Source organism: Bubalus bubalis, chromosome 4 (assembly GCF_019923935.1).
Source record: "Bubalus bubalis isolate 160015118507 breed Murrah chromosome 4, NDDB_SH_1, whole genome shotgun sequence".
NCBI lineage: Eukaryota > Metazoa > Chordata > Mammalia > Artiodactyla > Bovidae > Bubalus > Bubalus bubalis.
In genome coordinates, this window is record NC_059160.1 from 75,465,282 (window position 1) to 75,491,199 (window position 25,918).

The following is a 25,918-nucleotide window of genomic DNA, read 5'->3' on the forward strand; positions in this document are numbered from 1 at the left end:
CTCACCTCTTACGGAAACACCACTGACAAAAAAAAAAACCCTGGAATCTACTAAAAGAGATACCCTACCTTCAAAGAAAAAGAAGAAGCCACAATGAGACAGTAGGTGGGAGGTACAATCCTGATAAAACCAAATTCCATACACGTTAGGTGGATGATCCATAGGCTGGAGAATGATTATACCACAGAGGTTCTATAGGATTGAAAGTTCTGAGCTCCATATCAGGCTCCCCAGCCTGGGAGTTGGGCAATGGGGAGGAGTTGTCCCTAGAGAATCTAGCTTTCAAGGCCAGTTGGGTTTGATAGCAGGAATTCCACAAAACTAGGGTAAACAAAAATTCCATTATTGGCAGGCACGCACAGGGTCTCATATGCACCAGGACCCAGGAAAAAAAGCAAAGACCAAATAATCGACTGGGCCAGACTTACCTGCCAGTATTGCAGGGTCTACCGTGGAGGAGGGGGTGATGGCTGTGGCTCACCGCGGGGACAGGGACACTGGCGGTGGTAGTTCTGGGGAGTTTTCATTGGCACGAGCCCTCTGGAAGGCTGCCATTTTCTCACCAAGACTTGTCCCCACCCAAAAGCCTGTAGGCGCCAATGTTGAAGCCTCAGGCCAAAGAATCAAAATATGTATTCCTACAGCCTCACCCATCAGCACACACACTGTTTAATGTCTTCTTGAGCACACAGCTGCCCACTAACCACACCCCCTGACACAGCCCTGCCCACCAGAGGGACAAAACTCATATCCACCCACCAATGGGCAAAAATCAGTCCCTCACACCCGGAAGCCTGTACAAGCCTCTTAAACAGCCTCATCTACCAGGAGGCCAACAGCAGAAGCAAGAAGAGCTACAGCCCTGCAGCCTGTTGAATGGAGGCTACAATCACAGAAAATCAGACAGAATGGCAGAGAACTATGTCCCAGATGAATGAACAAGGTAAAATGCCAGGACAAAAACTAATTGAAGGGGAGATAGGCAATCTACCTGAAAAAGAATTCTGAGTAATGATAGAAAAGATAATCCAAGATCTCAGAAAAAGAATGGAGGCATAGATTGAGAAGATACAAGAAATGTTCAACGAAAAGCTAGAACTAAAGAACAAAGAGATCAAAAATCACAATCACTGAAATGAAACAGTACCCTAGAAGGAATCAATGGAGTAACAGGCAGAAGAATGGACGAGTAAGCCGGAAGACAGAATGGTGGAAATAGACTGTTGTAAGAGACAAAGACGGACACTACACAATGATCAAGGAATCAATCTAAGAAGATATGACAACTGTGAACATATAGGCACCCAGCCTAGGACCACCTCAATATATAAGGGAAATACCAACAGCCATAAGAGGAGAAATTGACAGTAATAGTAGGGGACTTTAATACCCCACTTTCATCACTGAACAGATCGGTTAGAGAATCAATAAGGAAACACAGACCTTAAATGATACATTAGACCAAGGTGTATTCTTGACACCTTGAAATTTCAAGAATACAGTTAATAAAAGGCCATATATATTTTAAGACTCCACTCATTTTAAATCATGTTTTCCCATCTCAGTTTGTCTACTTTGTTGACAAATGTTATCTTAATGACATAAATGAGAAGAGGCCACAAAGATAAAAGTTATTAAATTCCATATTTCCTTCTCATTTTTTTTTCAATGTAATCAAATATAAATCTCCACTTTGATTTTTTTCCTCTTTTGCATTTAAAAAAAAATAGGTTCCATTTATACTTATTCCTACTAGAGCTAACCTTTGGACAATGCAAGTGTTAGGGACATCGACCCTCCACACAGTTGAAAATCCACATACAGCTTTATGGTTTGCTCTCTCAGCACTGGAAGAGTCCACCAACCATGAATTGGGTATTACTAGAGTACATATTTAGTGAAAAAACAAAACCAGTCCCCCACTCCACCCCACGCATATAAGTACATTCATGCAGTTCATACATGTGTTGTTCAAGGGTCATATGTATCCTTTTGATCTTCAGGTAGTACTCAACTGTTAAACATCAGTCATAATTTAGTAACCTGATTCTGTATTTATTCATTGAATTTCGGTGGCATTGTTTTTTTGAAGAGAGATTTCCATCACGTCCCAAGTCAAACATTCCCAAGCCTCAATTCCATCACCTATAAAATGGGCATAATATGTATAAACCTTCCAGGATTGTCATGAAGATCAAATACAAGAGGAGGCTCAACAAATATTAATCCATTTCTTAATCCTTCTCTTTCTTATTTGGATAAGAAAAAGGATACAAGGGAATAGAAAGACCCCAGCTGTGTAAGTCTGAAGTTAAATAGATATACTACATAAATTGCTGGGATCTCAATTCAACTTTGTTCCTCAGGAGCAAGAATATGTGAGGAAAGAAGCTCTGCTTAGATCTTCCTTCCTTAGGGCTCTGAACTAGCTCATAGTCTTCCTACCACTTGGAAAATCTGCATTTACGCAAGATAGCTTGTGGTACTAGCAGTATGTGTGTTGGCATCTTTTGTATTTTTCATCTTCTTCAAAACCAAAAAAAAAACACCCAAAGCTCATAGAAAAGTAAGCTATCTTTGAAATTGACTTTATACCATCCTTTAACATCTAAGATAATGCTAGACTAAGACTCAGGATGTTTGAAACTATCACAACATTGTTGATTGGCTATACTCCAATATAAAAAAGTTTAAAAAGATTCAGGATGCAAGGCAGAATATACCAAGAAAAAAATTCCATGGTACTTTAAAAGAATCAGCAAACAGTAATCAAAACAGCATGGTACTGGCACAAAAACAGACATACAGATCAATGGAACAGAACTGAGAGCCCAGAAATAAACCCACCAACCTATGGTCAATCTTCAACAAAGGAGACAAAAGAAACATGCAATGGAGAAAAGACAGTCTCTTTAGCAAGTGGTGTCGGGAAAGCTGGACAGCTGCATGTATATTAATGAAGTTCGAACACATACCATACACAGAAATAAACTCCAAATGGCTTAAAGACTTAAATATAAAACATGACACTATAAAATTCCTAGAAGAGAACATAGGCAAAACATTCTCTGATGTAAATCATAGCAGTTTTCTTAAGTTTCCCAAGGCAATAGAAATAAAAACAAAAACAAATGGGACCTAATCAAACTATAAGCTTTTGCACAGCAAGGGAAATCATAAACGAAAAGATGACTGGGAGAAAATATTTACAAATGATGCAACTGACAAAGGATTAATCTCCAGAATATATAAACAGCAGGGCTTCCCTTATAGCTCAGTTGGTAAAAAATCTGCCTGCAATGCAGGAGACCTGGGTTCAATTCCTGGGCCGGGAAGATACCCTGGAGAAGAAAATGGCCACTCCAGTATTCTTGCCTAGAGAATCCCATAGACAGAGGAGCCTGGCAGGCTACAGTCCATGGGGTCACAAGAGTCGGACATGACCTAGTGACTAAACCTCCTATATAAACAGCTCATACAACTCAAAAAGATTTTAAAAAATGGTTAGAACTAGACAATTCTCCAAAGACAACATACAGATGGCTAACAGGCATAAAAAGATGCTCAACATTGCTAATTACTAGAGAAATGCAAATCAAAACTACAATTAGATACCATCTCACCCTGGTTACAGAAAAGGCGATGGCACCCCACTCCAGTACTCTTGCCTGGAAAATCCCATGGATGGAGGAGCCTGGTAGGCTGCAGTCCATGGGGTCTCTAAGAGTCGGACAGGACTGAGCGACTTCACTTTCACTTTTATGCATTGGAGAAGGAAATGGCAACCCACTCCAGTGTTCTTGCCTGGAGAATCCCAGGGATGGGGGAGCCTGGTGGGCTGCCATTTATGGGGTTGCACAGAGTCGGACATGACTGAAGCGACTTAGCAGCAGCACCCTGATTAGAATGGCCATCATTAAAAAGCCTACAAATAACAAATGCTGGAGAGGGTATGGAGAAAAGGAAACCTGCCTACAGTGTTGATAGGAATGTAAGTTGGTGCAGTCTCTATGGAAAACAGTATGCAGATGCTTCAAAAAACTGAAAATAGTATTGCTATATAATCCAGCAATCCCACCCCGGGCATGTATCCAGACAAAACTATAATTCAAAAAGATACATGTATCCCTGTGTTAACAGCACTATTCACAAAGGTCAAGACATGAATGTCCTTTGGCAGATGAATGGATAAAGATGATGTACATACATACAGACCACAGACAGAACAGTTGCCAAGGGGTAGGGGGTGGGACAGGGATGTCCTGGGGGTTGGGGATTAGCAGATGCAAGCTGTCTAGAATGGATAAACAACAAGGTCCTACCAGGAACTATATTCGATATCCTGTGATAAATCAGAAAGGAATATGAAAAATATATAAAATTATATGTTATATATACATATATAAAACTGAGTCACTTTGCTGTTCAGCAGAAATTAAGACATTGTAAATCAATTATACTTCAAATTAAAAAAAAGTTAGCATTTCCTTCTTGGCTGGAAATGGTTGTTACGCTTTAACAGAACAGATCTGAATTTTTTGACAGCCTATGAACAGTGTTTTTGGATGACCTTAGATACCCACACAGCCCCCCTATATCATCTGTGAAACTGAAGAAAGATTTCCAGGGACCTATAGTCTGCCTATCCTCAAGTACGGGGAAACGAAGAGTAATTTGGATTCAGGTCAGTTGCTAAAGTCTTCATATTTGAGTTTGACTTTCATTCAATGTCCTTAAAGATTAAAAGATTCATTTCTGTATACCCCTTACCCAAACCTAGAGACAGCAGTTCAAGTTGGGAATATCTGAACATCACTGTTACTGAACAAACACAGACCATGCTTAACTACAGAATTTCTATTAGAGGATAACCCCATACCACCAGCCAATTGTAAGCTACCTTTTGATCTTATATGTCTGTTCAATACTCTGTCCAGGCACCGCCAAACTTTTCACTTACAAGTGATTGTTTTACCAAAAGAGATGATTTATTTTGATACGTTAAAATTGAAAATGGGGAAAAAATAAAAAAGACCAGTAGATCCAAAGATTTTCAGATAAAAGTCAGCAGTATGACATCAGGAGAACAAAAGGCAAAATTTTGAAAAAAGTTCATGTAATAGGCAAAGGAGAATGAAATCTGAGACTTAAATTTTGTGGCCACACCTGGAAATGAGGGGGAGAAATCAATGTACATCCCTTGGGGATGTATCAAGTTCCGTGGATGAGAAGCACATTCTGGGCAAGAACTGGCCAGAGCGCAGTCTGAGCTGGTGGTTTTCGGGAAACTGTTCATTCCCATGTCCTCGCCTGATGAGCACAGGTGTCACTGACTTTGGATCCCATGACAGATGCGTTATCCGTGTCTCTCAGGCTTCTGGCACTCAGCACATACCAGATTCTCTTGGGCCCAGGTTGCTGGGCGTAGGTTTTTGGGTGCTGTGGGCATCCCCTAACCTCTGGATTCAGCTCTGCTCTAAGGAGTTCAGAGAGAGGACAGCAGCAGATAACGTTATGTCTTGCTCATCTTTACTTCTCCCCAGAGAGGGAACGTTTGGGACATTCCAGGTCCCTAGAATTCAGACTCACCTTAATGTCTGCCTTACCCTCATCTCAACGGGAGCCTGGTCAACCCTCTTAAGCTTGATGGCACAGCAACAAAGAGCCTGAGTTTAGACTGAGGTTGGAGGTGAGATTTAATTCAAAGAATGACCAATCAGAACCTTAGAATAAGCTGGGGTGAGGCAAGGCATATGCTGTTAGTCCCAGCTATCAGTTGACTAGAAACAGTCGAGGCAAGTGACTTGCAAGGTTTCACAAAGGCAGATAACAGAACAGCTTAGGCTTTACCCAGGCTCCTGCCCTCTAGACCAGTGTGGTCCTCAACCCTTTCGTCACCACAGACAGGTTTCATAGGAGACAGTTTTTCTACAGACCACGGTGGAAGGATGGTTTTGGTATGAGTCGAGCACGTTGCATTTCCTGTGCACTTCATTTCCATTATTACTACATAAGCTCCACCTCAGCTCCACCTCAGATACCAGGCACTAGAGAGGCTGGGGACCCCTGCTCTAGACCAGGTTCTTCCGTTAAAGCAAGAGGCCTTTCCTTCCCAGACCAGGACGACTTACCAGAGTCTTTGACCCACCGGGAAATCTCAGATCTTAGCATCACAGCAAGTGGTGAAACTGAACCAATGAATGTGATGCACCTTGACGAACCTCAATAATTTTCTTAAAACAGAGCAATAATGGTAAAGAAATGTTTGTTTCCATTATCCACAAACATACTCTTTGGCTTCCCATTGGGCACCAATATGGAGAGAACCTCTCTATCAGGTAACAGTAACCATGCTGTATCAGTATTTTGAAATAAGGTTTCATGTTTGGCAAAACTAATACAGTGTTTCAGGTTTAAAAATAAAAAAACTAGGGAGGAAAACAAAAACAAAAACCCTGTCTTACACCACAAGGGGGCAGTGTTGATGTATTAATATACATTAATACATATGGTTTAAGTGAACTGTGCACATCTGATTATAGGGACACGCAGAGAGATGAATATTCTTTATAAAATCTAGTTAAATGGACTTGTAAATGCTTTAAATTAATAACAATAATGCTTAGGCCATAATTTGTATGTTGTTTAACAGTTTACAAAGCTCCTTCACTGACAATATTATTTCAGCATTATATTTCAGAGCCCACCTTAATGGGGCCCAGTAGTACCCTAATCTTTCCAGCTAGTCTGAAATTCATAGAGTGTATTTTGTGTTCCATCGCATTCCTAGTTTTACTCTTCTATAGGAGAATTTTTAGAGTTTACACTAAAAGATTGGTATAGGTAGAAGCTACAGCCAAAGTAGAAGTGTGCCTTGTGAAAAAAGTCAAAAGGAGAAACACCAGAACGGAGTCTGGTGACATAATGAAAAAGGAAAAAGACCCAATAATAAGCTCAATAAAAATTATTAAGATGCTGGTTAAAGTACACTAAGATGCTGGTAATACTACATTTTGTAATATCCCCCATCAACCTACTCCATTAATGTTTCAGCCAGTTAGATGCAGTCCTGCCAATTCAAAAATATTATTTCTGGGAACTTCCTGGGTGGTCCAGTGGCTAAAACTCTGTGCTCCCAATGCAGGGGGCCTAGACCCCACATGCACACAAGAGTTCCCATGCCACAACTAAAGATCCTGCGTGCCACAAATAAGACCCAGTGCAGCCAAATAAATAAAAATAAATATTAAAAAAATACATAATCTTTCTGTACTTGTGTTTTGGGATGGCACGAGGTTGGGGGTCAAGTATGAAAGGGGGAAGGAATATCCATGTTTGGGATGTATGGCCAAGAGAAGCTTCTGATTGTCTCTGCACTCAGCCCTGTACCCCTCAACTACCCCATCTCTTTGCAGCAGGTGGGAAGCTTTGGTGTGAAGCATGCAGAAAATCCAGGAATTCTGCAATTATGCAATAGGTCCATGATGAAAACTTCTTCAACACACACACACTCCACTTTGGTTTCATATGGTAGCATAACCGTTACTCGAATTCTTGACACTTTGCTTCCCCCAACTGTTCTGAATGGAGAAAAATAACACGGGCAATGCAGAAGAGCCTTCCACACCCTGCCCAAGGTTCGACCATCACCACAAGTGATGTGCTGTTCTCATGCAATGGTTTTCAAAGAGTAGTCCCTGGACCTGCAGCATCTGCATCCCCGGGGAAGATGTCAATCATTCCAGACCCACTAAATCAGAAACTCTGAGGATGGGCCTGGCAATCCATGTTTTAACAAACCCTCCTGGTGAATCTGTTGCACATGTCTGAGAATGACTGCTCTTCTCACATTGTCTGCTCATCTGTCATAAAGGTCAGACAGGCATCAAAAAAACAGGCTGCAAAGACTCCCAGTGCCTGGTCATTTGGCACAGTTGAGAGGTGGGAGGGGTTGAAGCTAATGGTGCTAGGTCACCACCAGTTCTAGGAAAAAATGTAAAATGGCATGTCCAACATTCTCTGGGTCTGTGGTATTAAATGGCAAATGACAAGCAAACTTGGCTTCTTTCTAAATGGGCGATGATGTAACAGAGTTACAGCCTGTTTTATTGATCTTTTGCCAGGTCATTCAACATGTAAAATTAGAAGTACTCTGGATTTTACATCCCCATATTAAAGTAACACACACCATGCTTTCTCTTACATGAGCTGATGGGTGCTGCATTTTTCATATGCTGCAGATGCTCATGCAGAGAGAATTCTGAACCATTAGTTTTGGTACTAAAAATGAGGCTAGACCCAGAAAACAGAAATAGGGCCTTGCATTTTCTCAACCCAAAGGTTTTGCCAGATGCTATATTTTATGATAATATGAATTAATAAGAAAATCTTACAAACCTATGTGCACCTGTTTTATATATTCAATCAGCGAATCTTTGTTATCCTTCCAGAAGCCTGGAAGCTTCTCCTTGCGAGGATATTTACAGCATGACAGCTCCAGCGTAATTTCAAAACACTGGGCCCAGATGTAGTTGTAATCTTGCATTCCACCTAAACACAAACATATTTAAATCTTTTAAAAAGTATGAAGTTGGAGTGAAGACAAGTATCACATACCTGGGAGACACGTGAATCAGACAGTTGCAATGACAGTAAATGTAAACAGGAAAAGATGAATTTGACATATTGGCACGTACAATTACAGCTTGACATTTTATTATCCAGACATGACCAAGCAATCCTAAATAGTCCCATATGGGTAACTGAATCAGAGCTGACTGATGTTCATCTATGCATCCAGATCAACTGAGGAGTAAGGGAAGGGTATTTTTAAAAATCACAACTACAAAAAGGATTCTTCATATTACATTTCTTTCCTAAGTTACATTTTAAACAGAGAGAAACTAGAGTGAGATTTCTTTTCAAATATTTCTACAAGCCTTTCATAAACACATTTACTCTGTGAAAATAAGTATACGCTAGCATGTGAGATGAGTGCAATTATGTGGTAGTTTGAACATTCTTCAGCACTGCCTTTCTCTGGGATTGGAATGAAAACTGACCTTTTCCAGTCCTGTGGCCACTGCTGAGTTTTCCATATTTGCTGGCATATTGAGTGCAGCACTTTCACAGCATCATCTTTTAGGATTTGAAATAGCTCAGCTGGAATTCCATCACCTCCACTAGTTTTGTTCGTAGTGAGACTTCCTAAGGCCCACTTGACTTCACATTCCAGGATGTCTGGCTCTAGGTGAGTGATCACATCATCTGATTATCTGGGTCATGAAGATCTTTTTTGTATTGTTCTGTGTATTCTTGCCACCTCTTCTGTTAGGTCCAAACCATTTCTGTCCTTTATTGTGCTCATCTTTGCATGAAATGTTTGCTTGGTATCTCTAATTTTCTTGAAGAGATCTCTAGTCTTTCCCATTCTATTGTTTTCCTCTCTTTCTTTCCACTGATTGCTGAGGAAGGCTTTCTTATCTCTCCTTGCTATTCTTTGGAACTCTGCATTCAAATGGGTATATCTTTCCTTTTCTCCTTTGCCTTTCGCTTACTCTTTTCTCAGCTATTTGTAAGGCCTTGTCAGACAACCATTTTGCCTTTTTGCATTTCTTTTTCTCGGGGATGGTCTTGATCCTTGCCTTCTGTACAATGTTGTGAACCTCTGTCCCTAGTTCTTCAGGTACTCTGTCTATCAGATCTAATCCCTTGAATCTATTTGTCACTTTCACTGTATAATCGTAAGGGATTTGATTTAGGTCATACCTGAATGGCCTAGTGGTTTTCCCTACTTTCTTCAATTTAACTCTGAATTTGGCAATAAGGAGTTCATGACTGCACAATTGAACTCATCTCACATGCTAGCAAAGTAATGCTCAAAATTCTCCAAGCCAGGCTTCAACAGTATGTGAACCATGAACTTTCAGATGTTCAAGCTGGATTTAGAAAAGGCACAGGAACCAACATCTGGTGGATCATTGAAAAAGCAAGAGAGTTCCAGAAAAACATCTACTTTTGCTTCACTGACTACACCAAAGCCTTTGACTGTGTGGATCACAATAAATTGTGGAAAATTCTTAGAGAGGAATACCAGACCACCTGACCTGCCTCCTGAGAAATATGTATGCAGGTCAAGAAGAAACAGTTAAATTGGACATGGAACAACAAACTGGTTCCAGATTGGGAAAGGAGTACATCAAGGCTGTATATTGTCACCCTGCTTATTTAACTTATATACAGAGCACATCATGCAAAATGCCAGGCTGGATGAAGCACAAGCTGGAATCAAGATTGCTGGAAGAAATACCAATAACCTCGGATACACAGATGACACACCACCCTTATGGCAGAAAGTGAAGAGGAACTAAAGAGCCTCTTGATGAAAGTGAAAGAGGAGAGTGAAAAAGTTGGCTTAAAACTCAACATTCAGAAAACTAAGATCATGACATCTGGTGCCATCACTTCATGGCAAATAGAAGGGAAAACAATGGAAACAGAGGCTTTATTTTGGGGGGCTCCCAAATTACTACAGATGGTGACTGCAGCCATGAAATTAAAAGATGCTTGCTCCTTGGAGGAAAAGCCATGACCAACCTAGATAGTATATTAAAAAGCAGAGACAGTGCTTTGCCAACAAAGATCTGTCTAGTCAAAGCTATGGTTTTTCCAGTAGTGATGTATGGATGTGAGAGTTGGACCATAAAGAAAGCTGAGCACCAAAGAATTGATGCTTTTGAACTGTGGTGTTAGAGAAGACTCTTGAGAGTCCCTTGAACTGCAAGATCAAACCAGTCAATCCTAAAGGAAATCAGTCCTGAATATTCATTGGAAGGACTGAGGCTGAAGCTGAAACTCCAATATTTTGACCACCTGATGCGAAGAACTGACTCATTTGAAAAGACCCAAAGGAGTACGTCAAAGCTGTATATTGTCACCCTGTTTATTTAACTTATATGCAGAGTACATCATGAGAAACGCTGGACTAGAAGAAACACAAGCTGGAGTCAAGATTGCCGGGAGAAATATCAATAACCTCAGATATGCAGATGACACCACCCTTATGGCAGAAAGTGAAGAGGAACTCAAAAGCCTCTTGGTGAAAGTGAAAGTGGAGACTGAAAAAGTTGGCTTAAAGCTCAACATTCAGAAAACTAAGATCATGGCATCCGGTCCCATCACTTCATGGGAAATAGATGGGGAAACAGTGGAAACAGTGTCAGACTTTATTTTTCTGGGCTCCAAAACCACTGCAGATGGTGATGGCAGCCATGAAATTAAAAGACGCTTACTCCTTGGAAGAAAAGTTATGACCAACCTAGATAGCATATTCAAAAGCAGAGACATTACTTTGCCAACAAAGTTCGTCTAGTCAAGGCTATGGTTTTTCCAGTGGTCATGTATGGATGTGAGAGTTGGACTGTGAAGAAGGCTGAGCGCCAAAGAATTGATGCCTTTGAACTGTGGTGTTGGAGAAGACTCTTGAGAGTCCCTTGGACTGCAAGGAGATCCAACCAGTCCATTCTGAAGGAGATCAGCCCTGGGATTTCTTTGGAAGGAATGATGCTAAAGCTGAAACTCCAGTACCTTGGCCACCTCATGCGAAGAGTTGACTCATTGGAAAAGACTCTGATGCTGGGAGGGATTGGGGGCAAGAGGAGAAGGGGACAACAGAGGATGAGATGGCTGGATGGCATCACTGACTCAATGGACGTGAGTCTGAGTGAACTCTGGGAGTTGGTGATGGACAGGGAGGCCTGGCATGCTGCGATTCATGGGGTCGCAAAAAGTGGGACACGGCTGAGCTACTGATCTGATCTGATCTGATGCTGGGAAAGATTGAAAGTAGGAGGAGAAAGGGATGACAGAAGATGAGGTGGTTGGATGGCATCACTGACTTGATGGACATGAGTTTGAGCAAGCTCCAGGAGCTGGTGATGGACAGGGAAGCCTGGTGTGCTGCAGTCCACAGGGTCACAAAGAGACATGACTGAGCGACTGAAGTACATGAATTTGGAGGAGTAATAGCCAATGTTTATTGAGTGTTTGCTGTTGCTAGGTACTGTTTGAAGAACTTCACTATCAGCTTTAACCCTCACAGTAATTATCACCCTTATTTTACAGAATAGGGACTTAATTACAAATGGTAGGTCATGTACCCAGGGGTTCTTGCCAGTGAATGGCTGAAACCAGAGCACATGCCATCTTCCTAGACTCCCCGTGCTCTCACCCATCACACTGCACTCTGTCTGTGGATGAGAGACATGGTGCCATGTGGACTCTTGGGGAGCAGGGGAAGACCCAGTCCCCTGCTACTTCTGGGATTATCACTGCCCATTCTCACTTTCTAGTTCTTACCTCTCAACACTCTATTTTCAAATGGTTATTCTCATATTTTATATTTTTTAAGATGCACAACTTCTATTTTAAAAGCTCTGAATTGGGAAGCATCTTAAATTTGATGGCTGAAAAGCATCATTGTGTTATTAGTTCAGCTGGAAACTTTTTCTTTCTTGGTGGGACATATTTTACAATCACTGGCATCTTAGATTTGATGAAGTATGGTATCTTTGAATGAATTAGTCTCTGCCAGATTTTAATTAGTTATACTTGATATTTGCCTAGTTAAATAAGTTTTTGCAAGTCCATCAGAGTATTTGGGAAGTAATGAAGTAAATATTTATGCTCAGAAAATGGTCAAAATATTACATAACTATTAAGTAATACTTATGTAGGTCCCTGGAGAAGGAAATGGCAACTCACTCCGGTATTCTCGCCTGGAGAATCCCATGGACAGAGGAGCCTGCAGTCCATAGGGTTGCAAAGCGTCAGACAGGACTGAAGCGACTTAGCACACACACATGCATTTAGGTCCCAGTTTTAGCCAGGGAGAATTACTCTTTTCTTCCTTTTCCTTTATTTGCAGGTTTTGTATTTCTAAGCTTATTTTCACCAAGAAATAGAAGAGGAAAAAAAGGAAGAGAGAAATGAAACAAAACAAAAGCCCTTGACTGGATGACTGTCTCAGGTAGAAAAAACTTAAATGGCAAAACAGGTGTGGAAAGCACGCCGGATAGAGAATGCCAACTGTGGAGAGTGTGTGCCGCTCTGGATAAGGCCAGTCAGGCCTGGCCAACAAAGGCGCTTGGGAACAACTCACAACAGCAAGACTAGGTTCCTAGTCAATCTCCCACGCGTCTGGAGCTGTCTTGGGAAGTCACATAGAGAGCATGCTGCAGGGCAGAGCTGCCCCTGGGCAGGAGGGCTCCCTTCCTCCCTGTGTAGAGTAGTGAACACACACTAGGCCGCCCCTGAGGTGGGGGTGGGAGGGGAGGCTGTCTCTCAGACATAGGAGAGAAGTTTGGGGCACTGCGGCATCTGGCTGGCCCTGCTGCCTTCCAGTCATGGTCTAGGCTTATTTACGTTGCCTGGAAAGCTGGCAGAAACCTGCCCAGATATAAAAGTCCCAGCTTGTGCAAGATTACCTGCCTGTGCATCTACGGTGACAAGTGAGGAAGTGGCCCGAGTGTGGAAATGCAGGCTGCACCTGCTGCTGGCCGGATCTGCTGACCAGTCTGAAAGGGGGCACTTTTCACCAAGGTGGTGGAAACCTGGTCCCCGCCCACTGTCTCCCCTCTCACCCTTCTGTCCTCCATCCCCCCTATTCTCTAGAGTTTCCAGACTAGGACTATGACACCCTTGGGCTTCTGCTGATATTCTTCCTTCTGACAAGAACATCCCCTCTGCCATGTTCCCTACCTGGCAAACTCCTCACTCCCTCCCCTCGCCTGGCTACCCTATTCCAAGCAAGCAAGACTAGAGGGCTCTTTTGTTCAGTCTGCAAAGTGGCATGAAAAATCAGGAGACTTCATGGAAACATCCATCTTGCTTCACAAACTGGAAGATCTGGCAATACTGCTCCTTACTGCTGCATGGCAATAACTACCTGGATGTAAGCAGCAACACACTTTGCTTCCCTGGTGGCTCAGATGGTAAAGAACCTGCCTGCCATTGCAGAAGAGAAGAGAAGCGGGTTTGATCCCTGGGTGGGGAAGATCCCCTGGAGAAGGAAATGGCAACCCACTCCAGTATTCTTGCCAGGATAATTCCATGGATAGAGGAGCCTGGTGGGCTACAGTCCATGGGGCTGCAAAGAGTTGGACACGACTGGGTGACTAACACACAGGTAGCAACTGCCCCCATTGGATGAGACATAAGAATTACATTTCTCCAAGGCCTTCACTACTTCCTGCTGTGTTTTGGCTTTACACCCCTGCGATACACTGTCCCTTTTCTAAACCTCTGTTCTTATTCATATGACACTGTCACCACAATTAACTTAAATGTTGCTCTTCTCTGTTAAACTTGGGCTTAAGATCTGTGTCCTGTTCATCTTTCTTGGCACAGTTCCTGGCTCCAAAGTGAAGGCTAAACAAGCGTCTGAACTCAGGCAACTTTGGCGGTAGGGAACATGTCTGAGCATCTCTCAAACGGTCGTCCCCCTCCTAGCTCTGTGCTATTAGCTGACAGAGACACGACCGAAGGGACTGCACTGTGCCTGACTAACTTCTGGCAACTACTGGGGTCAACAAAGGCCAGCTGGCACCTCTAGGTAAAGACAACTAGAATAGTAGAATGAAGAGGAACTCACCTTTCAGTGGATACCAGGAGTATCCATTTATAATTCCATTAGAAAACCCTGTTTTAATTCTACATGAATTTCTTTTCATGTCAGGATTCCTTGAAGCATAGGTATTTGCAAGATATTGAAAAACATCATCATCAGGGGTTAAGCTTCGAGAGTATAATGTTCCAGTGGCTGTACATGGAAGACAGACCAAGACCTTTTAGTTGATGTAGAGGAAGTATACAGTATATTAGCCCCTGCATCATCAAATTCCACACAAAGGCTCTGATTTCCTAGAGAGATCCTCTACCCACTTCCAGGAACGTCTCTCTACTCTTCTCCCAGTTTTTGATGGACATAGCAGAGGGGATATCACACAAAATAACCACGTACATGTCCAAACGCCTCCTCAATCAGCTTAAAAGTTAAATACCTTCTTAGTCATTCTTATTGATTCCAGATCAGTAAACTTTCCTTAGGTATTGTAGGGATTAAATGAAGCCACTAGAATGCTTTAACTCCTTGGCACATATCTTATCCCACAGTTTTAAGGGGAGTCAGGAATTATTATTCATGTGATTAGTTTTTTTTTTCAGTTATGTTGTCTCTTGTGTGCTAATCTAAATTACAGTTTTACTATTTCACTGATGAATGTCAAGTAATCCCATTTTTAGTTGTCAGTTCAGACACCTTGCCCATCTACTGTAGGAAGGATAGCTCAGAGTCAAGAAAATGAGGCTTTTTCCAACCCCACCAGAAAAATTAAGTAGGGAGAGAAAGACTGTATCGTCATTCAGAGGTGGACAGTTTGCAGTCTCACTCTGGATTTAGAAAGCAAGAGCAGGGCCCATGCGTGCTTACCTGGAACACCATTATCAAACGGGTAACTGGCCACCAGGGCACCACCATGGAGGTTTGCAGAGAGGACAAAGGTCTCTGTAGTCAGCCACTTCATGACTGCCACGGTCTCAGGCTGCCTCGGTACATCATTAAGCTCAAAAGCATCAGGGAAATTTCTATTCAGGTCATAGAGGTTACTATTTTCCCTTTAAAAGAAAGAAGTTTTAAGGGTTTACTGTTGGTGTATGAGGGAGCAAATGCCTGTAGAGTGTAGACCTTTGCTCTGGGCTCCAGATGTTTTTCCAGATATGAATACAGAGGTGGTGGATGGTTGCCTTGTCAGCTTCCAACGAATTGCACTTGGTATTCATGTACTCTGTTGTTCCCCGCCGTGTGACTTGTTCTTGCCAGTGGGACAGGAGTGATTTGGATGTAAGCAGAGGTTGGATAAGTGTTTGTGTTTCGGGGCTTTTGCTCTTGGAACACTCCCATTTGGAACTGAGACCCCAGTGCTAGCTACATCAAGGGGCCACATGACGGAATGAGGGACCCAGGTGAGATCCAGAACCGAAACTCAAGACACAGGGCCCCAGACAGACCCCCTCTGAGGTCCCAGTCATCGTGGCATAGAGATGGACCCTGCTCTGCCCTGCCCAAATTCCCAACTTACAGAGTGGAGAGCAAATAAAAAGGTGGCTGTTTCCTCAATTTGGGGCAGTTTGTTCCATAGCAATTGTTATCAGAAATAATAGGAACATGCTATTTTACACAAATATATTTCTGAAAAGTGGATTGGCTGTTTGTCATACTTGTTTGGTCATTAAGTCCTGTCGGACTCTGCGACCCTATGGACTGTAGCCTGCCAGGCTTCTCTATCCATGGGATTTCCCAGGCAAGAATATTGGAGTGGGTTGCCATTTCCTTCTCCAGGGAATCTTCCTGACACAGGGATCAAGCTTGTGTCTCTGGCTTGGCAGATGGATTTTTTACCACTGAGCCACCTGGGAAGACTTGGCCATGTTTAAATATGCTAAAAAAAAACAAAAAAAACAAAAAAACTTAAAAGTGGAAGGGAAGCCAGTGGTGATTTATCTTTGGTAAAAACAAAATTTTAATTGCACAAGTATCAGTGTTTATCAGACATTTGAAAAATTCCAAACTCCTTGAGGCCATTTAAAATACAATAAACTTTAAATCAGAAATACTACAAAAAAAAAAAAAGAAAAGAAATACTACAAGACTCACTCTTCTTTATGTTAGTTTTTGGGCTGGCTTAATAAATCAACCTGCTTATCGAGGGGCCAGGTTCTATACTAGGCCCTGGGATTTCCTAGTGATGAACACTATGGGCAGGGCTCCTGCCCTCGGGTAGACATTAAAAGAGAAATGAGACATTAGAATTGTGCTGTGAGGGTAAAGGGCCAGGTAATATGAGTATAACTGGGGACCTAACATCCAATAGGTTAGGGAAGGAGGCTTTGAGGAAATGCTGTTGAAACAGGCCAGGGTGGGGCCGAGGAGGGTGGGAATGCCAGAGGTGAGAAGGAAGCCTGTCGTCTCGTAGTTTCAGGAGTAAAGAGGGATCTAAGCGGCTGCAGCAGGGTGACAGTGGGAAAAGCAATAAAGCCGGAGCAGTGGAGGGTGGGCAGGCACAGGAGTAACCCAGCCTTATTCAGGATTTCACTTCTCACAGTCAAAGCCATGGGTGGCCCTGAAGAGTTTCCAGCATGGCAGTGACATGATGCAGGCTATGAGATGTTTCACTAATTCCTCTTGACAGGGCCAAGGTGTCCGATCTGATGGGGGCCTTTTGTGGTTTTGTTATGTTTTACATAGATGGGCCCATTCTTACCTGCCATCATTGTAAAAACAGTCAGGCTTTACAACAGCTTCGAATCCATCTGGGTTCATTGAGGGCATGATGTGTATCCGGGTACTGTTGATTAGATTTGTGATTTCAGGGTCTCTTCCATCTCTGGTTACAAGATATTCAATTAAATGGAGCAGCAGTTCCCGCCCTACAGCCTGTAGGTGTTAAAACAGAGAAGAGGCTACTTGAGGAAAACAAGGAAAACAATCCCCAAGGTACAAATTCCCCAACAAGAAACACAACAGATGATACTTAAAATCAAAACCAGTTGTCAGACCATCGTTTCTTCAGGCACATGGCAAGCCATCATTAGTATGCTGCAAAATCTTTTTAAGAGTTTGTTTTTTTAAGTTCATTTTTTTTAAAGTATCTAATAATTTACTTTTAAAAAATGAATTGGAGTGGAGTAAAGGTTATTTCTTATTATCCCGTTTTCAATTTGCTTGTCTTCCAAATACTTGCTGGAGTGATGGCGAGAGGGAGAGCTAGAAATCAGGCATGGGAGCTGAGCAGCTTCACGAGCACGTGCCCCACAGGAGCTGTGCTGCATGTCTGGGTGGACGGCGCATGGAGAACCCCTGCAGCAGACACGCAGATTTGAACAGAGAAAAATCCAAATCGGTAATGCTCATAATTTAAATAGGTTTCTGATTTCCAGATTCCCCTATTTCCAAGTTCTTCTATTTTCAAATTCCCCTCTTGCACACTTGTGCAATTTTTGCCATACCTCTGTACTTCTGATCTCCACAGTCTCATGTTTCGTTGGCACATCAGCCTCACAACTTTTTGCCATATCTCCATTTTATCTATACTATTATTTAGTTTGCATTTTCTGTAAATTGGCTTGCTTTTTACTTACATTAAAAATGATAAACTTTGTATAATTATCATTTTGCTAGATTTCATGTTTTTCATTATACAGTAAAATAAAAGCACAACTATGAAAATAAATATGGTCACATTCACCTAAAATTTTTTAAAAAATTATTTTATTTTTTAACTTTACAATATTGTATTGTTTTGCCATACATCAACATGCATCCGCCACGGGTGTACACATGTTCCCCATCCTGAACCCCCCTCCCACCTTCCTCCCCATACCATCCCTCTGAGTCATCCCAGTGCACCAGCCCCAAGCTTCCTGTATCCTGCATCAAACCTGGACTGGCGATTCATTTCTTATATGATATTATACATGTTTTAATGCCATTCTCCCAAATCATCCCCCCCTCTCCCTCTCCCACAGAGTCCAAAAGACTGTTCTATACATCTGTGTCTCTTTTGCTGTCTCACATACAGAGTTGTCGTTACCATCTTTCTAAATTCCATATATATGCGTTAGTATACTGTATTGGTGTTTTTCTTTCTGGCTTACTTCACTCTGTATAATAGGCTCCAGTTTCATCCACCTCATTAGAACTGATTCAAATGTATTCTTTTTAATGGCTGAGTAATACTCCATTGTGTATATGTACCACAGCTTTCTTATCCATTCATCTGCTGATGGGCATCTAGGTTGCTTCCATGTCCTGGCTATTATCAACAGTGCTGCGATGAACATTGGGGTACACATGTCTCTTTCAATTCTGGTTTCCTCAGTGTGTATGCCCAGCAGTGGGATTGCTGGGTCGTATGGCAGTTCTATTTCCAGTTTTTTAAGGAATCTCCACACTGTTCTCCATAGTGGCCGTACTAGTTTGCATTCCCACCAACAGTGTAAGAGGGTTCCCTTTTCTCCACACCCTCTCCAGCATTTATTGCTTGTAGACTTTTGGATTGCAGCCATTCTGACTGGCGTGAAATGGAACCTCATTGTGGTTTTGATTTGCATTTCTCTGATAATGAGTGATGTTGAGCATCTTTTCATGTGTTTGTTAGCTATCTGTATGTCTTCTTTGGAGAAATGTCTATTTAGTTCTTTAGCCCATTTTTTGATTGGGTCGTTTATTTTTCTGGAATTGAGCTGCAGGAGTTGCTTGTATATTTTTGAGATTAGTTGTTTGTCAGTTGCTTCATTTGCTATTATTTTCTCCCATTCTGAAGGCTGTCTTTTCACCTTGCTTATAGTTTCTTTTGTTGTGCAGAAGCTTTTAATTTTAATTAGATCCCATTTGTTTATTTTTGCTTTTATTTCTAATATTCTGGGAGATGGGTCACAGAGGATCCTGCTCACCTAAAATTACCTTATGTACCAACAATGATTGGGAAACTGAAGGCCTGTGAAAAATCTTGCTGTATAAGGGAAAGATTTCCTATTTTTCTTTTTCGAAAAAAAAAAAAAAAAAGGAGTTCACATTTTCAGCCTTATTCTGTAAAGATCTGATTAGCCTACATTAATTTTCCCCTGTAACCCTGACCTCAAAGATTCTGCTTCTAAGTAAGGAATATTTACCTCTTACATGTGATCAGATGTCGTTGAGGGGTTAGGATAGGGGAAATCAGTGCAGCAGGTGGTTAAATAAGGCGCTGCCAATGCATTAATGAAGGCCATGGGCAACAAAAGAATCTTCGATTATGACTCCATTGTAGCAATTCATGGCTGTGACAAAGAAGGAACAATGCTGCTCTCTATACCCCTTGCTGGCAAGCAGAAAGATCACATCTTATGAATCCGTTATCCTAATGGACACAGAATAATTGAAAATAGAACTAAGACAAATTAAAATATGTGAATTATATATTTATACATAGCCATAAATTTAGAGTAGAAATAAATTCCATTCTGACTTCAATTTGTTTTTTCTCCCACTCATGTCTGTCTTCCACTACTGTGATTTTTGTTTTCATAGTCCAAATTGTAGGTTGAAAAAGGTCCTTACAAACTAATAACTAAAAAAGTCAAGTGAGTCAAAGTGTTTTGGAAGCTCAAGCACATTTGCAAGCTCCTTACTGCCTTCCCTAAAACCAGAGGAGGAGGGGCTGGTAATTTTAAGTTGTGAAAGGCTCTACAAGTGGATCTTGTGGTTGGTTGAAGCGGGGCTTTCCTGGCAAGGGGAGGGGAGGAGAAAAAGATCAAGGAAAGGGAGGAGGAAGTGAGATTTCTAAATGCTGGTTTGAGACTGCAGGATGCTGCCCTTAGAGGGATGTACCAGGAAAAACCTGAGGCCAATCTGAGTCCTAGGTCAAGTATGAAGTGAGCCATATTGGAATCCCCACGTGATTCTAAATTTCCTCTTAACTCTGTGAATCATACATTCTCAAGCATGCTTGAACTCAAGACAGGAATTGGCAATGAAATTCATCCACCCACAAGCAAATGAAAACAAAGAGTAAGAAGCTGTGATTAAGCTATACAACTAAATTAAGCAACTGTAGTGGTGTAAGTATAGGATAGAAGGTAAAAGTTAAGGTTTATAGTTAGCAAGGGTGGGGGCTGGGGGGCGGAGATGAGTTTTCAAAGTGCTAATTTCTTCACTTTTCATAGCAATGGGTCATAGGATATTATCCAAAGTTAAAAAAATATATATATATATAAAATCATTATAATTTCAGCTTTTCCTAATTTTTTGACTTCAGAAGAATCTTATTAATAAAATAATTAATTTCTTATTTTGAGAAATTAACAAGTTCACCAGTTATTTTCATTTCACTTCAGTTCTGTTAAGCTCAAGTAAAGTTATTAAATCTCATACTTCTTAAAGATAACACATATGACATTTTATTTCCTTTTGATTCCTCTCATTCTATTACTACAGAAATAAAAAGATATGTAGAATAGCATCTGGCAAATAATAATGATGGCTATTTCTGAGTGACAGTATCTTACTCTTATTTTTCTAGTTCTTTTAAAGGAAAGAAAACCTATGTTCTTTTTACAAAAACAAAATCATGATTCTTTCAAGGACACAAATGTGTGACCAAGGTATCTTCTGTTTGCCTCCATATTCCAAAACAAACCACAAATTCTTAACTGCATAGGGTGAAATAAAAATCTTGGCGGTATGATAAAGAACTGATTAAGAGTCAGATAATCTTAAAACTGGTGAGATAAACTGATAAAATTTTGGAGAGAGTTAAACAAGGTCCTTTTGTTTTCTTGGACCATATTTTCTTGTCTCTGTAAAAGCAAATTTATGTCACATATTATTCAAATTAATTCTTCTCAACTTTAATATAAATGTCCCAAATATTCATGTTTTATGTATAGGTCTCTTTTCATTTAAAATTAAGTCTTTGAACATGAGACCTTAGAGAGACTAATTTTTTTTTTTTTTTAATGTGGTCAAAAGTGTTTCCATTGACTTATCCAGCCTTTCATTTAGCTTTCGCTTCCTTTTGTGAGTGTGTGGAGAATCCCTAATGAAGAGCCTGAAAGGCTGGGTAAGCACACCGGCTTCTAGAGTGTTTCTCTGATAATTCATCTGGTCATTAAGATGGCAATACCCCAGGATGGACCTACAGATTGTCATAGTGAGTGAAGTAAGTCAGACTGAGAAAGAGGAATATTGTATAATATTGCTTATAAAAGGAATCCTAAAAAACATGATACAAATAAAATTATTTACAAAACAGAAACAGACTCACAGAGAACAAATTTATGGCTACCAGGGAGGAATGTGGTGGAGAGTGGGGAAGGATAGTTAGGGAGTTTGGGATTAACATACACACAGTGCTATATGTAAAACAGATAACCAACAAGGACCCATTGTATAGCACAGGGAACTCTGCTCAATACTATGTAACAACCTAAATGGGAAAAGGCTTTGAAAAAAATAGATACATGTATAAGTGAATCACTTTGCTGTACACCTGAAAGTAACACATTATTAATCAACTACACTCCAAGGTAGAATTAAAAGTTTTTAGAAAACATGGCAAGAACTCAGGAAGCAGAAAATAAATCTCTACCAGGTTTACTTCAATTCAGTCAACTTGGAACTTGCTAGATAGATGAAAATGAGTGTTTCCGCAATTATCAGAACAATTGCAAAAAAAAGTTGAAGCAACAATCCACAACTGGGTAGTGTATTGTGTGAGACCGAGTGTTGAGGTCCACAAACTCCTAGAAGATCCATGCACCTTGAGGACAGCATTCAAAGCTAGTGCCAGAATAGCAAGGAATCCACCCAAAGAAGGCTAAGAACCACTGCCCACAAATGTTATATATGCTGCTTTTTAATAGTGCGCCTTGAAAATGCTCTTTAATTCCAAAAGGTCTAAGAGAAGAAGGATGAAGAAGCTGGTTAGACCCAGCTAATCCAAGTGACCCTTCTGCTCCTGGGTTAAGCCATCCCTTTCCCCAGCTCCTGGTGGCACCAGGAGGGCAGAGCACACAAGATCGAAATTCAGGACAGTAAGTTTCTCAGTGGCCCCCAAAGCTGTCAGACACTGTTAACAGCTGGGACACACAGAGGGTGACAGGACTTCAGGCCTCCACACCCCAAACACACTGACATTCCTCCCTGCATAATCTCAGTCCTTGGCAGTCGTCAAAGAATCAAGGTAAATGAGTGAGACCCGCTTTGACGGGATACATTAACTACCTGGAAGGCAAGATGTCAGAAATTTGAGAAAGTACAAGCAAATTCAGGGGTGAACAAGAGGAAGGAATCTTGCTTTTCTTTGGAAGCTTAAATTGAGAGAATTAAATTCTGAGCAGCAGACTGCAACCTTTCGAAATGCTAGGAATTCAATAAATAAGCTACTGGAGTCAATTGAGGGCCACATGTCTCTTATTAAAAATGGGTTCCATGGGACCCGATCAATTGACCAGATAACAAAAGGGAAAGGAAGTCTGGGCTGCTATCTATTCTGAATAGTTGTTTTATTAAAAACAACTTTGCTCAGACTCCCAGCAATATCAAGCCTTTTTGAGCACAGCCTATTATGCTCAAAAAAGTAACTTCCACCCACCCATAAATCAGATTCAAAGACAAGCCAAGCCACTTTCTCAGAGGCAAACGTTTGCATTTGAGCTCCAGTGACAAGAAGTCCCCTCGCTGATCAGGATGGTTGAGCAGCGTGTCTGGACAGGAAAGGCCGAGTTGCGCGTGTGTCACGCAGGGTGGAGCCTGTTCCTATAAAGCCTGGGTCTGGGGAGGGTTGAGTCGGAACAGGAAGCGCAGCATTTGAGCAGTGGGTGCTGCCACACTACTGCAGATCTGGAAGTGTTGTAACAAGTCAGCAGGTCGTGCTCACAGGATTATGCATTTTCTCTGACATTCCCTAAAGTTAAGTGTGTTTGATAAGGTGTGACACAGACCCTATGTCAATTTTCTTTACTGTCAAGACTGGAGACTATCTTTCCCTTCCACTGGATCGCCCAGTTGTGTGGGGTCCTGGGAAACAGAAAATTCTGCAGCTGTCATAGTCTCAAAAATATGAGAGCTGAGGAAGTATATACTAAAATATATATCAAAAGTATGTATAAATATATACTAAAATATATTTTATTGTACATAAAATACATATACAAACGTATATACTAAAATATATATAAAAGTATACATACAAAAACATACTCTAAGGAAGTAAGGTGAGAAATTTTGGGGAACATCTTCAAATGCCTGGCTAGAATGGTTGGGCAGCCAGGAGTCGTAAAAGGCTATTTTGCAAATTATAAGATAAATAACATAAATGAAACAAAATAGAGTTGATATCTGATAAGCTGGAAAAGAGCAAAATGTTATGATGGAATTTCAGGGTTTGTGGAATGGTGAGGATGACAGAGCCCTAAGCTTGATGGTCTAAACTTAAGCATCAAAAATGCTAAGTTTTGGATTAAGAGAAAGTGACAAAAGCATTAAAAAAGTCAGCTAGGAGGAGGCTGGATCGCCAGTTGGGACCTTCTTAGTTCAAATATATCACTCTTCTGCTGGGTCACTCGATGCTGAGCAGGAGGTAGGGAAAACCAACCCAGGAGGCGTTCAGGGACTTGGACAGCTGTCGTTCTTCCAGCCCCCAAACAAGACACGAGCCCCGTTACCTGCACAGGGCCCTGGGTAAGCAGCCAAGCGGCTGTGGTGGTTTTGGATCATGGCTCCTTCAGTCTCTCAGAAGGCCTTACAGGAAGGCCCTTCCAGATTCTTGGCTGCAATGTCGGCTGCTTCCTCTGCATTTACACAGAGTGCAAGAGACCTGAGGGGAGGTCCTTTGGTGACACGTCAGATACACATTCAAACCACATACATACCTCATCTCCATGCATATTTGCCACGTACTTGAATTCCGGAATCCCGATCCTGTGTTCCTTTGGAGAGCGTCCCACGACGAGAACCCACAGGTTTCTGCCTTTACGGGGGAGAAAGTACAGAAAAATGAGTAGCCTTTTGAAATGATGAATAAACTGTGGCAGAATGAGAATAGTGAACAATGATGCTACTTCTTCCACCTGATGAATGTTTCATGACCATCTCAGTTCATGCAACTAACACCTCTGTGCCTGGAACGCTTTTAATTTACTGCCAGCCAAAATCCTTTCAATCAGCAGAAATATTTAACTTCTTATTCTAGAATGTGACTTTTAAAAATTTAAGGCTTAGTAGGTTACATAGATCTTATTCTTCCAAAATGTTTAGTAGACTTAGTAGGTTACATAGATCTGATTTTTCCAAAATTATTTTTCCAAAAAGTGTGCTCTGAGGTCCTGGTGCCTTATACAAGTGATCTTGCTAATTCACACAATAACACGGAAATAATAATTGATAGTTGACTGGGAGGGAGCCATAACTCCAAAACCAACAGCAAGAAAACATGAAACTCAGAAGGGAGACTATTTTTACAGCAAATCCTGAGTCTTGTATTCAAACGATCATGTAACAAAGCCTCTCAGCAGTGAGTGTCCTTGATGAGCACCGACCTGTCGTGTAAGCTGGGAACCACAAACAATGCTGACAACGCCTCAAGGAAAACTTGTAAATCCTAACTCTGCCAGGGATGGTGAGATTTGGACAGAGGCTAAACATCGTTGAAGATTCGCTCTGGGCAGATGTTACCATTGCATCTTTGGTTCATATTAACTCAGGCAATCCCTTGTCCTGAGCCAGTGAGATAGATTTTTAACCAGACTTTACAAAATGAAAACACTGACCTTCAAAAAATATTAAATAAACTGCTTATGATCACACAGCTAGTAAGAGGCTGTGATTTGAGCCCCAGAACCAAGACCTGAATTCTGGCCTATATGACTCAATTCTAGAGCTCTTAACACTAATGAAAACAGCCTGTCACTCAAGAAGCTTGGTGTACTAATCAGCAAAATGAAGAGGTTTCTTTCGATTCTAAAATCACATTCTTTTTTTTTTTTTTAAATACACTTTAAAACTAGAGATTGGGGAAATGTATATTTGATATCTAGCACCTAGATACAAAGTTCACATATCTGTAATAGCTAAACCTTCTGTGGAATTCAAGAAGCCAGGAAAGGAATTTAACAGCAGTCTGTGGGCTAATGTGGAGCCTGTTTCTGCAGAATTTCTAGTGTAGTTCCTTTAATCTGGGGATCCCATAGGTGGGGGAATACTCTCTTGCCATAAAGAACTCAGGGAGAAGCAGATACTGGACTTGTCTTTTCCACCATTAATTCTTAATTTATTATAACAATTGTAGGACGATTCATCTTGACAGGGTAATGCTTTAAATTT

General features: G+C 41.2%; 1 protein-coding gene across 7 annotated transcripts in view; it reads right to left on the bottom strand.

Annotated features, from left to right (window-relative positions):
* CPM (carboxypeptidase M) overlaps nt 1-25,918 on the bottom strand; it is a 70,991-nt gene that overhangs the window by 4,999 nt on the left and 40,074 nt on the right. For 4 of the 7 annotated variants that reach the window (XM_044941600.2, XM_025283941.3, XM_025283942.3 and 1 more), the window contains exons 3-7: nt 24,497-24,566; nt 17,319-17,491; nt 15,488-15,672; nt 14,651-14,818; nt 8,398-8,550 (exon numbers count right to left, since the gene is read on the bottom strand). In XM_044941600.2, the coding sequence (XP_044797535.2) occupies nt 8,398-8,550; nt 14,651-14,818; nt 15,488-15,672; nt 17,319-17,491; nt 24,497-24,566 (749 nt within the window). Of the gene's footprint in view, nt 1-8,397; nt 8,551-14,650; nt 14,819-15,487; nt 15,673-17,318; nt 17,492-24,468; nt 24,567-25,918 lie in introns of all 7 variants that reach the window. The other 3 variants (XM_044941601.2, XM_025283940.3, XM_044941603.2) reach the window with 1 other exon arrangement.